General features: G+C 35.3%; 1 protein-coding gene across 7 annotated transcripts in view; it reads left to right on the top strand.

Moving 5' to 3' along the window:
* IMMP2L (inner mitochondrial membrane peptidase subunit 2) overlaps positions 1 to 15,071 on the top strand; it is a 431,600-nt gene that overhangs the window by 37,029 nt on the left and 379,500 nt on the right. Inside the window, exon 4 of one of the 7 annotated variants that reach the window (XR_004417687.1) lies at positions 13,991 to 14,059. The exons of 4 other annotated variants lie outside the window; for them this stretch is intronic. Coding sequence is in view for 1 of the 3 variants with exons in the window: in XM_033057720.1 (XP_032913611.1) it covers positions 6,410 to 6,437 (28 nt within the window). In the remaining 2 variants the exon portion in view is untranslated. Of the gene's footprint in view, positions 1 to 2,684; positions 3,316 to 6,409; positions 6,588 to 13,990; positions 14,060 to 15,071 lie in introns of those variants that run through there. 2 more of the 7 variants (XR_004417686.1, XM_033057720.1) reach the window with 2 other exon arrangements.

Raw genomic sequence — 15,071 nt, 5'->3', positions numbered from 1 at the left:
TCTTAGAAGTTTACCTCTAAGCAGGCATGCAGTGTTATGTCTGCTGCTTTTTGAATGCATTGTACATCCATCTGCTTGCTAGATGTGACTTTTTTCACTTTTCTGTGAGTTGGCAGGTCTTGGTTGCATTGCCTGCAGTTGTATGTTTTTTAGCAAATACTGTGCCCTACATCCCATATTCTCATCTTATAATATTTCTAGCAGTATTTCTTTTGTGAGGGCTTTCCTAAGCTTTTTCTTTGTATTAGTTTTCTTTTTTCCTGCCCCCAACGTAAATATATTTGGTTTTTTGTTTGTTTGTTTTTTTCCCCCCTTCCTTTTCTTTTGGGCATTTTATTTTTGTCCTGAGGGATTTCTGGAGCCTTCTGTATCACATACCACTCTTTTCTAAGTGTGAAGTCATATCTTTTGTTAGTTACTTGTGTCTTGCCCTCCATCATGCAGCTTTGAATAACTGAACTGAGCTATTATTTATCTTCTGTAACGAAATCTGCCAACTACCTTAATTATAGGTCTGACTTATTAGTTTAAAATTGAGAAAAGATTCTTCATGGAATTATTTCACATTTTTTTCATTTGCAATCTTTCAAAAGTGTCTCTTCTTTTTTGCAGCATTATTGTAATTTCAGTTCAAAGTTTGCACTTTCAGTCTTGCTCTCTAACTGGTTTTCATCAGTAGCTGCAAGTTCAGCAGAAATAAAAATGTAGTTATTATTGAAATTTATTTTTTACTTAATGTGGATTCCAGCTTTTCTCCTACAGATGCCAGATACTTACTTGACTTTCTTCTTACCATCCATCAGTGTAAGATTAGTTTCAGCTTATTAGTGGCCTTTAGTTCTTGCACTGCTGTTATTTCTTCTCTCTCATTCTTAGGTGTCTGTCTTCCTAATTTCTCTGATAATCATAAACTAGTTCCTAACTGTGAATTGATAGACTTACAACTTTGAATCCAAAAACATGCCTAAGTCAGAGCTAATGTTAGATCAAGTTGTGAAGGCACTTAAAAAGGCATTTTGAGTATGTCCAGTGATGAAGTCTTGTGTGAGTTCTAGTTTTGTATTATGTAGCATTGAGTAGAACAAAAAAGTATTAAATGAGCAAGTGTTATTGAAGTTCAGTCCCTATATTTGAGAGTCTGCAATGTAGGGAGATGCTAATTTTCTTGCCCATTTGCACAAGAAATTTTACTACTTATTTCTGAATAGGCTTGCTGACATCACTACAGAGAAAGTGACTAATTCTGCTGAATTGTGACTGTGACTGATAGAGTGCAACTCTGCCTGAATGAAACAAATTTTACGACCAGAAACTGACCGTTAAGTAAAGAACATATTAAAAAAAAAACAAACTAAAAGCAAACCGAATCAAAACAAACCACCAAACACCCCACAAACTAATCCTTTGTAGGAAATTAATCTGTCTGTATTGTTTTTATCTTACTATGTTATTAGATTTCTTTAAATTGTTTTTTCTGTGATAGTGGCCGTTGTGCAGTGGCAAAGGCTTGTAGTTTTAAAAATTTATTGTAGTCTGGAAAAGAATAGAGAATAGTACTTGAGTGGGGATGTTTTGTAGTTGCTTGCTTGAGGGAGAAATGTAATATTTATCCAGTGATAAGTAATAAATGCCCTGTATAAATTGAAAAGAGTTCCTATACACTATATCAAATATTTTTAGTATTATTTGGAAATGGAATCTATCCTTAGAGGACATATGGTAATTAATTGCATGCAAAGTATGTTCTGAACTGTTTACTGTCTCAGATTGCATGAAAAAATAGGAAATTTGAAAATATAGGCTGTATTATCCTTTCATGGAATAATAATCACTTCTTGCAGTTTTTTTCTATAGGTACTTCATTTTAAATAGATAGTTCAGATGTAAACTATTATGCTTTCATAACAAAAGACACTGGTTCTTGTCTGTGACATTTAAATGTTGAAGAGCAGCTTCATAATCAGGATTTTGAAGTTAAAAGTTGAAACTTTTCCCTTAAGTTTCAAGAAATGACTACTCTGCTTCTGTCTTCATGTGACTATATTTTGGTTTTTTTGCAAATGTTTAATATATTGAATATTCTGTTATTTGAGTGTATTATAATAATATGGGTATCTCATCCTTGCTTAGAATATGCTCTGTTTTCATATACACTGATACCTAAATTTAGCTCTCTTTTATTGATAAACCAAACTCATGTGCACAATATAACATGCTTTACGAAGCAATGGGAATAAGATGAAAAAACATGTTTCTACTTACTACAGGAAACTGTGGAAAATGATCTGCAGCTCTGTGTGGGGGTTGTTTACACAAACCATTCTGTGAACTGCTGCTCTGACATTTCACTGACATGTAAGGTCAGAAGAGGGAGTGCTGATATAATTAGGCATTAAGCCTTTTTAGATGGGATCTTCTGCCCCAAAGTCCTGCTTATGGTTGCAAATTTTCTTTATAGTGACTAAAAATTATCTGTGCAAGCGCATACAAGACCTACCATGCTATAGTTTTCAGAAGATTTGCAAAATTTCTACAAGGTCGGAATGTCCCACCAGGTCAATAATGTAGCTGGCTGGGCATATACTGCCAAAAATTTTTATTCTTTTTTCTTTTCTGTTTTAAATATTAACCACACTGCATGCAGATCCCTTTCATATATTCAGTTTTTCCTTCTTATATTAGAGACATTCACCAGAAGACACCAAGTTAGAAGAAGCAGTCAAGAATATTTTTGTTTGCCTTCATAAAGCTTTGGCTCCCTAAATGAATTCAGAACTTCCCACATTGCCTACCGACAAATATTATGCATAAGAAACTCATATTATTGTAGGTCACTGAATTAATTTTTAAAATGCCAATTGACATGATTCCCTTAGGGATTTGTAAGTTGCTGCTATATATTATGTTCCTACACAAATGTGGGAATTCAGAATTTTAGAAGGGGAAGCATTTATAGTACAGAAACAGCTTAACACATCAGGTAATGCTTTTCTAACATTTAAATTATAATAAATGGAAATAGGCAGACTTTCTAGAGATTTTTCATTGTCATTGCATGTTTAGGTCTCAGGAAAGTGTTGGGATTGGTGTTCATTCTTTCTCCTGGCACCAAACTTCACAACCTCACTGTATTTTGCATAACCAAAAATGGGAGTTACAAGTACAAATAATGGATAAAGCTTAGTTCAGTCCATAGTTGTACCAAATGCTTGAAGTGAAATAGCCAAAGAAAGATAAGAGCTTTTTGATTGAGTGATTTTTGATTGGAAAAGATATTGGAGATAGTACTACTATTTGTTATATCTTGCTGTTGTAAAATGTGTGTTTTGTTTTTTGTCAAATAGTCAAAAATAGAACGCTGTCATTGGGAGATGGTAATGAACCAATAAAAAAGTCTTTTCACTAAATATAACATTGCCCAGTAGCACTGCAATACTAAATGGCTTGCGAGCAAGTTCAGTGTTTCCCTTGTGCACAGAAATTTATAAACATGGTAGTTTTTATTTTGTAGAATTCTGATATATATATGACAGGCACAGTATATGCCTGTGAAAGAAGGGTTGCTGCCTTTGGCCCATCCTCTATTACATAAACTCCCTAACACAATTTTGTCTATGTGAAAATTAAAAATTGTTTGGGACTAGTGCAAAATGACAAAAATTTCCCAATCACTTACTATAAAAATGCTGTAAGTTTCTAAAAACACAGTTATATGCTAGCATATAATTCTCATCTTTTCAATATTGAGACTTTTTTTCCCTCTAAGTTTACTTTTCTGTTTTCAGTAGGACTTTTTTTCCACTTAAAATAGCAGAGTGATTGTGAACTTCTGAAATTTGTCAGTGATTCTGTTGAGCCATGGCTCTTGAATTGGGAATCCTCACCTTAGTCATAGGAAAAGCACTAAGAAAACATTTAATCTACTTTGAACCAGCTAGAATAAAATGCTGGGTAGTACATGGTATAGAATACTTTTTTTAGCAATGGGAAGAAAGACTTGATGGTATATTGGGTAATTTTCCATTTCGTGTCTCTTGTATGATTGTGTCCTTGAATAAGTAGAATTCTTTTTGGCTTTGTCCACTGAGCATGAACAGATATATTAACAGATATATTAATGCATCTTTGATTTAATTTTACATTTTGTAACTGAGATTATTCAGTATTTTTTAATAATGACTTGAGTTCATAGCTTTCATTTTCATCTGAAGTTTTTAATGGCACTGCAGCATATCATAAACTATTTTATGCTGATCTTTAGCAAATGGTTTAGATTCTTTTTTTTTTTGCGCTACATGGCTAATGAAGGGTTAAAAGCTAACACCAGCACAGGAGGGAAATGCTTTCTTTGTATTGTTAAGAGAGAACATTTGAATTTTCAAGAGTGGATTTACATGAGAATTTTATCAGCATTCTTGGTGGTATGCCTACTCTGAATGAATTCCCCACAGATAAAATTTTTTTGGACTGGCTTTTTATTCTATCTTTCTTCTTCTGAGATACTAGCTTAAAAGGATGTATCTGCCTTTTATGTCCAGAGAATGAAGCCTTGAGACTTACTTGCCATATATTTCAGACAGCCTGTCTAGTTGTTGGAAGTAAAGAGCAATTTTGCAAATAGGTTTGACTTGTACCAGGGGTGAGGTCAAAGCAAAGAATTAGGGAGGGCAGCCACTTTTTTGACCATAATTTTTACTATAGTTTGTGGAAATTACTCAAAATCTTCTGAGCTTTTCTGCCTGTGTATAAAAAATGTAAAGAAGCTGGACATTTTTAATGGACAAGGGTACATGTCTTTATATCTTCACAAAACAGGGAGACATAGATTATAGGATCACATGCCTAATCATAGGGTAACGGAGGTTGTGACCTCGGGGTACAATCTCTTACACCATCAGAGCCAGCTACGATGTCAGATCAGATTTTGCCAGGCTTTATTCAGCTAAGTCTTGAAGACTTTGAAACACAGAGACTGCATAAACTCTCTGGGCAACTCTATGCAATACTCCACGTATTACTGGCTCCCAAGCAGAGAACCATCCATCAATCACTACCCTTTGAACCTGATAATACAGCCTTTTTATTTTTCATGTTTGATTTTTTCATCCAATGGATGCAATGTCCTGACACAGATACAAAAATATTGTGAGACTATGCTCCATGTGAGAATCAAGAAAACTTTTGTGATCATTATCAACTTTGAATTTTTTTGAGCTCTGAAAAAAAAAATCAATTAGTATTATTGTAGTAAGAATTGCAGATGCAATACAATAGCTGAACGTATTTTGAAGTCCAATTAATTTAGCTCTTCTCTGTAGATTACTAAATTCCAAGTAATTAAGATTAACTCTGTAAAGTAAAATAGAGAAAATCTGTTGCTTTGACTCAGATACTTGTGATTGTTGATTTTCTTTTTTTCTTTATAGATCTTTGCTTAAATATTCAACTCTTAGGAGATTTTTAAAAAGAATTTTTTACAAAATCAATGCTTGCAGATGACCTGGCAAAAAGCCAAACTGGAAGATATGTTTATTCAAAATGAGCTTTAGGTCGAGAAAGAATGCTTGAAAGACTGGTAATGGGTATGTAGTGCAATAGTGTGGTGTCATTTGTTTTTCTAAATTGAGATCAGCTGTCTATTCTACTAAAAAACCATTAATCAGTGTCTGTACGGATCCTTGCTGTTTTTGATGTGAGTAGAACACAGGACTCTCAACATGACTTTGGCTAGTTAGTGGCATGCGTTTTTTTCCCAGCGTATCAAAAAGATAGAATTAAATGATTGCATTAGGATGCATTTGCATGATTCTTGGGGTTTTTTGGTGTTTATTTTTTTGTTTGTTTGTTTGTTTGTTTTGGAGTTTGTTTTGCTTAGTTTTAGTTTTGTGGTTTTCTTCTTTTATTTTCCCCTTTGCATGGAACTGCTGTAGGAGGTAGGATTTCATGGCTTGATTAATTTTGTTCTTTTTGAAGAAAATGCTGAGAACTACATTAGAAGGTGTAGAAGTCATCTTGTATGATGTTATGAAATCTGAAGCCTGGTGTTTGAAGCTATGAGGTTTATCAGCAAAACCTAGAAAAGAAGAAAAGAGTAATTCTGCTGGATGTAGCCTGGAATTTTATGCATTCACAAAAAAAAAAAATCATGGTTTGCCAATCTAAGTGAAAAATGACTCTTACTTGAAGTCAGTGGTGTGTCAGGTAGCTCTTGCACTGTTACATGAGACTTGGAGTTCTCAGGCTAGGACATGGTAGTTACAAGTAGTTGGGAAACTACATCTTTATTATGGAAAAGAGGCTGGTGTTTTCTTACTTGCGGTTGCAGCATCATGAGGATGACCGAGGGCTTCTCTCTGTTTTGGTAAATTATAGAAGTTGCAACTTGGTACATTTTGTCTCTCTGTTGTAGGAGTGACACCAGGAGGGTGTCAGAATGACACCAGAATGACTGCTCTGAGCAAGAACATCAAAATGAAAATGCTAAATAATAAATTATTTTAGAAAGTGGTTAGCATGCTTTATTATGGACCTAAAAGATAAACTGAGGATTTGGGTCTTGAAGTAACTTTCGATTGTGTATATCATATGCAAAGAGAACTATCTCCCATGGGAAGGTCCCCCATGCTGGATCAGGGGAGAAGTGGGAGGAGACCTCTCCCAGTGGCAGAGGCATGTGATGAGCTGTCCACAACCCCCTTCCCTGTCCCCTTGTGCCACTGGGGAGGAGGAGGTAGAGGAAATCAGGGGTGAAGTTCAACACAGGAAGAATGGAGGGGTGAGGGAAAAATGTGTTTTTAAGTTTAGGGTTTAAGTTTGGGATTTATTTATCATTAACCTGCTCTGATATTATTGGTAATAAATGAAATTTATTTTTCCCCAAGTTCAGTTTGTTTTTCTTGTGACAGTAAGTGGTGAGTGATTTCTCCCTGTCCTTATCCCAGCCCTCAAACCTTTCATTCTATTTTCTCTCCCTTGTCCAGCCGAGAAGGGGAATGATAAAGTGGTTTTGGTGGGCAGCTGGTGTTCAGCCAGGGTCAAGCCACCACAGGTGTATTACAAAGAGTCTCGTCAGTACAAAGTTTTATCCTTTTTGAGGAATGTCATACATGACAGATGGGGTTCAAGGCTGTTTTCTGAGTTTTGAAAATTTGTCAGTCGTTGAGTTTATTTCCTCCTGTACTTCCTGTGCTTCTTTACTACTACTACAAATTATTAAAATAATAGTTTATCATAGGCTAAATGGAGATCTGATTTATAGATTTATTATCATTAAAACCATAATCCTTCTCTCTTATGCTCCTTAACACTGACATATATATTGTTAAAATATTCAGTTGGTTTTGAAGATAAATTGTTCCAGAAGATCACCTAATGATGCAATTAATTGGGTATTTTTCATTTTTCCTTTGTCACTATAACAAACAAGAAATGTGGCATTTTGACATGCTTTTATGAAATACCTTCTTTTGTTTATGAAAATATAAAAGTGCATTTCTGCCTTTGTTCTTTGGATTCTGTCCTCTGACCGAGGCATTTTAAAAGTAGTCATTATTCTGGTCATTGTAACAGGCTTAAATCCTTTTATTGTCTTTCCATACTTAGGTTTAAAAAAAGGCAGGCAAACATCTGTTTACCATGGTAATGATGGCAACTCTTCTGTCAATATGTAACTGAAGAAGAGTTAAAGAAACTGCATTTCAGTAAACTCAAATTTAGAAAAGGGGGGGAAAGCTTATTTGAAGAATGGTTCAGTCTCATCTTTTGTAATAGGATTCTTATTTAATTCTTTGACATATAATCTTGTCACAGAATCATATAGTACTTTGAGTTGAAGAGACCTGAAAGATAATTTACTCCAGCCCCCCTGCCATGGGCAGGGACCCTTCCACTAGACCAGGTTGCTCAGACCCCCATCCAGCCTGATCTTGAACAGTGAGGGAGCATCCACATCTCTGGGCAACCTGTTCAAGTGGTTCACCACCCCCACAGTAAAGAATTTCTTCCTAATATCCAATCTAAACCTCCTCTCTTGTAAAGTGTAAAACCACTTTCTCTTGTCCACTATATGCCCCTCTAAAAAGTATCTCCCCATATTTTTTTGCAGGCCCCATTTAGTTACTGGAAGGCTGCTCAAAGGTCTCACCAGAGCCTTCTCTTCTCCAGGTAGAACAACCACAACTCTCTCAGCCTGTCTTCATCAAAGAGATGCTTCACCCTTCTGATAATTTTCCCAACCCTCCTGGGCAGGTCCATATCTTCCTTGTGCTGGGAGCCCCAGAGCTGGATGCAATGCTTCAGGTGGGGTCTCACCAGAGTGGAGAAGAGGGGTAGAATCACCTCCCCTGAGCTGCTGGCCATGATGCTTTTGATGCTGCCAAAGATAAAGTTTACTTTCTGAGTTAAGAGTGCCCATTCCTGGCTATAATTCAATTTTACATGCACCACCATCTTCAAGTCCTTCTCTGCCTGCCGTTTTTCCATCCAGTCATTGCCCAGCCTCTATCCATGTTTGGGATTGCCCCAACCCAGGTACAGCACCTTGTACTTGGCCTTGTTGAATTTCACAAGGTTTGTACATCATTCAGTGGGAGCTTACAAAAATACCTTGGTTGCAGCCTGACTCACATTTACTCCTTAGCTGCAAACTTACATCAGAAATCAAGGGACTAGCTTTCGAGTACTTTACATCATTCTTATATTGTTACCCTCCTTATGATATATTTATGAAGCATTATATTCATTGCATGAGCAACAAACCTTTTCACAGTTTAAAGTAATTTTAATTAGCATTCTGTATGATGAGGCAATTTAGCTGACTTTTCAGAAGTTTTTAGTATTTTCTCTAAATTGTCCAATTCTTTGCTGTTTATACATTTTAACCTGAAATGACAATCTCTGTTCGGGATGTGTTATGTAATTTTGTCAGTGGGGAACACATTTAAAGTCTGCATTTTGTATCAATATGCATCCTTAAATCATTTGAATCCCTTGAGTTCTGCTTGAAAGATGAAGTGTTGGGCTGCTGAGCTGTGTTGGTACCTGCTTTCATTCAGACTTCTAAGCAGATATGGTTTTGCAGTGTGACTGTTTCAGGTTTTCTATGTGAAACATTTCTTCTGGGTGTTGAACATTTGGAATGGAATCCTTGGCAGCACCTCCAAAATTTGCTCCCATTTCATTTAAAATGAAATAGAAGAATGGCTACAGTCAAATATCTAACATAAGGAAAAAACAATTTGCTAGAGCTCTCACTTTCTCCCCTTTCCCTCTCCCTCTGTATTCAGCCATGATTAAGGAACCATACCACATTCCTGACATGCTGTAACCATGGCTTAGGTTTTTGAGGAGACTTCTATGTTAAAAGAACTGAGATAACGTCTACAGAGTAGAATGATGCAAGCTAAGGAGGGCAAAATGAGAGATGTGGGTTATGTTGTGGAGATGGAAATAAGCAATAACACCAGTTAGGAAACAGCAGCATGAAAAAGGCACAGAAAACTAAAGACAGAAATGGATCATTTCCACATACCAGTGAAAGATGGCCCTTTCCAATGTGAATGATAGCACTTAAGGGGAAAAGGCTCCCTGTGTCTTGACTGGATGGTGATAATACTAATGCTTACTTACCTAAAAATTGAACGTATATTTTGTGGCCATTATCCAATAAATAGTTTTACATATCATATTTATTGTTGAATTAATGTTGTATGTTAATGGTACTCTAAGGTTTATTCTGTTTTCAGTGACTTTTTGCATAAAGCTAGTGATACTTGAAAAAAGTGACTCGAAGAAGGAGGGCCACATACCTTGTTAAAGAGTTAAAATGAGTTTTTCTTTAAAATATGAAACTCTTTTTTGCAGCCAGTATTGTATGTCATCTGAGCTGACTGGGGAGTTTGTGTTCATACAAGCTTTCTATAAATCATTCTACTGGACTTTTAAAAATTTAATAAATTTGAGTTATGTTATTTGCAATGCATTTTTTTCTCCTGGTGGTAATTTGCTATCTATTATTGTGTAATGTATATTGTTCTAGTTTAGTCCCCATCTTGAAAACTGCTTTATTAGCCATTTCGTAAGCAATAGCGTACATTAAAGTGAAATTGAGTCATAATATTACTGCACTATCACAGTAATGTGATCATATTCTTTCTACAGTAGGAGGTATACATAAATCTGTCAATAGCAGAATCTGCAAAATAAAAATAAAAATCCACACCATTGTATTGATGTGTTTTTTAAGATCTCAGGTCTATCAACATCTAGCCTGCATATATTGAATTTATCTTTACTGCATCAATGAAGAAATCAATTCTGTAGTTTTGCACATAACTGTCATAAAAATCAGATCTAGGATGTCATTGTGCTCATTTATAAAGAACAGATTTATTATTTACATTGAATTTGAAAAAAATACGTAAATGTAAAAACCAGTTGAAGTCATGAAGTAGATAATTCTGAATTCCACAAAGCCAGGTGGATATGGTGCAACAACTGGTTGTAAGTCGCCCTTCTTGAGTTGGATATTGGATCAGATGCCCTCCAGCTGTCTCTTCCAAACATTCTGATTCTGTGAAAATAAAATGTAGACGAAACCGAAGTGCCTCCTATAATTACAAATGGGGAATTGATTTACTTTTTTTATCATTCTTGCACGTTTTAGTAAGGATGTGGGAAACTCATGCTATGTAACATTGCTTGACTAAGAGATTCTGGAGGAACAAAAGAAAAAAAAAACGTTTGTTTGTATTTTAAGAAAAGCCTTATGAAGCATGACAGAAATCCCAAGTTTAAGTGTCAAGGAAATAAAGAAGATGAAGAAGAAACATAGAATTCTTGATGTAAAGAGTAAATTAGACAAAGTTCTGCCTGGAATAAATCAAATATTGATTACATCTCAGTGCAAAAAGACTCGACTGTATCATCTCCCTCTTTTTCAGACCTGATTTTAACTCCTTGCCTTACTCTTACGTACAAAAGAAGTGCATTGTTGTTGAAGATCAGAACTGATTTCTGACAATAGGACCTTAAATCTAGGTCTTGTTAATGATAATAGTTCCCCTAAGTTAACCTGGAGATTAGAAACAGGGCACAAGTGCATGTTGTTCACTGCATTATAGGTTTCTGTCACTGCTGGCTGATATGTATCAGTACCTCTGTACTGTATTTCTGTCCTACTGATATGACATGCACTTTCTTACTGCTGTCACTACTAATATGGAGCAGGGTGTCTCGTAAAGTCATTGTGGCTGTATTTTCTTACTGAATTCTCCAAAAGATTTTACTTCCCGCTCAATCTTTATTTTCCATACAGAAGCATATATTGCTTTAAAAAAGCAATTTAATAAAAATGGTGATGCTGACTACACAGCAATGGTTTCATTTTGTTACAGTTTTCTTTTGTTTTTCATCTTTAGTCTTAAATGTATTATTGCCAGAAGTGTTCTTTTGGTCACAGGCTTGAGAGGAGGCAAGAAAAAGCAGTATTTGTGAGTTCAGTTGCCACGGCAGAACATAAGTTTATTACTGTCTCTTCTTACTATGTTTGCCTGATAAATATCAGGTTAAAGTTTTTGTAGTCGCTGTTTTGGTTTGAACAGATTAGTTCCCTTTTAAAAGGCCTGAACATACTTATTACGATTTTTATTCTAAGTATATTTGATGAGGAAAAAGCTTCTAATGTATGAAAACACGAGCAGGTGGTTAAACCAACACTGAAATCTGTTTTCCTTGCATTTCCTTCAGAATCAAAGTTTTGGCTTTGCAACGTAAGTTGTTTCAATTCCCAAGAAAATTTACTGTGCTGGTACTGGCCCACCACACCCAAGGGATGATGTTTGTGTACAGGTCTAGAAATGCGTTTTTTTTCCAGCACATTTCCAGCTGTTCTGTATTTCAGTATATTTCTTAGAATGCTCCTTAATGTTTGTAGTGAACTGCACTTCTGATTCTCACTTAAAGAACAGTATAAAACCATGAATGCATAGAATAAGCACTGATATCCAGCAGGATTCTTTTGCATCTCAGCAACCACACTTAACTATGAAGTTTTTAATATTCAACTAATATGTTTACTAAATCATTGGCTCAGCTTTCTCATAGTTGCATTCTAGACCAACCTTATAATAATGGAATTTTGCCAGCGTGGCAGTGCTGGTTCATTGTAGAAGAGGAGCAAACCAACTAAAGGTGCTGTGCAGACACTTTTGTCTGAATTCTGCTCTGCTGACAGCAAATACCCCTTTTCTGCTTAGTCTGTGTCATTCTGCAGAGGTGATGTAACTATACTATCAGAAATAATCCTATTTCCATGTCATGGCTGGGTTATGTCTTATTTAAATGTATCTATCTAAAAATGAAATTTTCAATAGAGCATAGTTAGGCTTCCTTTATAATTAGCTGGGCAAGCAGGCACCCCAAGAGAGCAGTATATGCCATTTTAAAGGAGATCGGATATAGATGGAATGAATTGTCTTCTTTTCATGCTTGTCTGTTTGGATGAATTGGATAGAGGATCTGGGTGATTAGACTAGACAAACCTATGTTTCAGATTGGTGTGGTTAAGCATGATGAATTTGACGTGTAGAGTACCAAACAAGCATACAAGTGAATAACTGCAAGTCATTCTGATGGATAATAATTGCACCATGAATAAATTTTTTAAAACAAAATAATGAATTCTGTTATTAGTTAGAAAATAGGAGTGAGCTGTATGTAGGCAGTTGTATGCAAATTCCACAAAGACAGTTATGCATAAAATAGATTAAGCATTTCATAAAAAATCATGAAAATTTAAGAATGACATATTAACTTCAAAGGACTTGTTTATTTATTTCATAATAAGATACACAAGGAAGGAACATTTGAATTGCTGGTGTGTTGTAAAGAAAACACTTCTCTTGGATCATAGCTTCTAGTCATTTTTAGAACAGTAACTTTAAGTAGGCTTGACTGTTTGTAGGAATAATGTAACTATGTAGAATGTAAGTAATTAAATCTAATGAGGGATTGTTAGTGGGAGAATAGAAGCAGAAATGCTTTAAGCCCTCATTTAACTTTAAAGAGAAGGGATGAAAATTTTAAAGAGAGCAGATGACCTCATTTGGCAGTATTACTACAACATGACCTTTTAGTCTGTTGAGATCAATTTTATTGTGCCCTTGTATTTGCACAGATTTGAGCTATATACGAGTTTCCAAACAATTGTAATAGTGTACAGATCAGCTGGTTTTGTGTTACCTTTTAATGATTAAGTATTTAGTCTGCTTAATACTAGCTGATTGGGTTAACAGCTGATTAACTAGCTGATTGGGTTAAAAATTTCCATTGCAGAAAAACAATCTTCAGTTTGTTTTGTTGATAGATTAGTTTGAATTTCATGCAATGGGTCAGGTCTGTTCAATCTGTGGAACATATATAAGACAGATAAGGGAGGAAAAGGAGTGGAGTGAGATGATTTTTTACTTGCTTTATTTCAAGCTTATGTTGTCATTCTGGAATCATAGAAAGTTTCAGGCTGGAGGGGACTTAAAAGATTACCTAATTCCAACTGTATTGCAATAGGCAGGACCACCTTCCACTAGACCAGATTGCTCAACACCCTATTCAACATGACCTTGAACACTCCCAGGGTTGTTTTTTTTATATTGTGCCCTTTTTGCCCATCCCTCCATTTTCCTTTTCGAGATATTGATATTTTACTTCCTTATGTAACAGCTTAGAAGATCAAGAAATGATAGAATACATGCATTTCTGTAAAAGTTGATCCATTAATAATTTTGCAGCATTAATAGTCAGTTCACTGTATCTGTAGATTTTATAAACCAAATAAATCGAAATAATAGAATAATAAAAATAAGGAAAATGAAACAAGGCTGCAGAGGTTCACTGTTGTGCTGACTCCTATTTTCTGTCAATATTTCTGTGTTCGTTCATATTTGTAGTTTGAGCATTCTGCTTCTACTGCAATATTGATTTCTTTTGCCTGCAGGAATGGCTTAATGTCTTTTGTAGAGGCCCATAAGAAGATAGGTTTCTGCCTTGTGTTACTGCAAATGAGTAAGATGGGAAGTTATGCAAGGGAAAGGAGAAGCAGATGGACAGTAAAACTGGAAGGTGAAAAAGCACAGTAAAAAGCGTGGAAAAAGAAAGTAATGGTGCTGTATGACAATAGATCCTGTATTGATAGTAAAAGGCAATGACTAAACCCTTCCCATTACATATACTGTTTCTTAGCAATATATTGTGAGTAAGCCAAATGTGGAGTTTCTGTTAAGGTTTTCATTGCTTACTGTAATGATTTCTAAGGTGTATGTAGAGAAGACTTGGTAATTAGTTCATAAGGCTATGCCTTGGCTTTATACAAAGGAATGTTAAACAGATAGGAGGAAAGTATATATGACTCTCTAAATTTGTTATATACATATACTTCTCAAAAATCTTACTTGAATGAGAAATGCAAAAATAGACTAATAAAAGTTTATGCGCTGGAAATTCTTAGCTTATCCTTTACTCATCAGGTATAGGACACCTCAAACTATTTCATAGAATATTAAGTAATTTTTGATTGCAGTGTCCCACACTAAGAAAATTTTTCAGTAACACATCTAGCATGGGCTTTGAATTTGAGCAGATAAGACCTGTCATACTTTTCACTATGCTTTACTTAGCATACTGTCTTCTTTTGTGTTTCACTACTATTTTCTTATGTTGGTCCCACTGTGTGTATTTAGGGTCAGACATCCTGCATGCTTTCACTGTTTCCTGCTTCATTTTGTCAGGCAGTTTCAGAAAAAAAAAACCAGCATAAAGAACAGAATACTCTGCAGGTGACATCCATTTTCTTTCAGTCTTTGACTTATTTAGAGTCTTGAAACTTGTCTACAGCTATTTTTGTGTTTTGTTTTCATGGTTTGTAATCTTGTTTCTTGAGTTTAAATTTATAAAGCCTTTTCACTCACCTCTCAATTTCATGTGCTTTTTTGCCTAAGATCTCTATTTCTCTAGCTCATTTATTTATATAGTGTCAGGGGAGGTTTAGTTTAGATATCAGGAAAAGGTTCTTCACCCAG

The sequence above is a fragment of the Catharus ustulatus genome, chromosome 4, assembly GCF_009819885.2.
Source record: "Catharus ustulatus isolate bCatUst1 chromosome 4, bCatUst1.pri.v2, whole genome shotgun sequence".
In the NCBI taxonomy this organism is placed as follows: Eukaryota; Metazoa; Chordata; class Aves; order Passeriformes; family Turdidae; genus Catharus; species Catharus ustulatus.
Note: the sequence above shows the minus strand (reverse complement) of the source record. Positions and strands in the feature narration are given on the sequence as shown.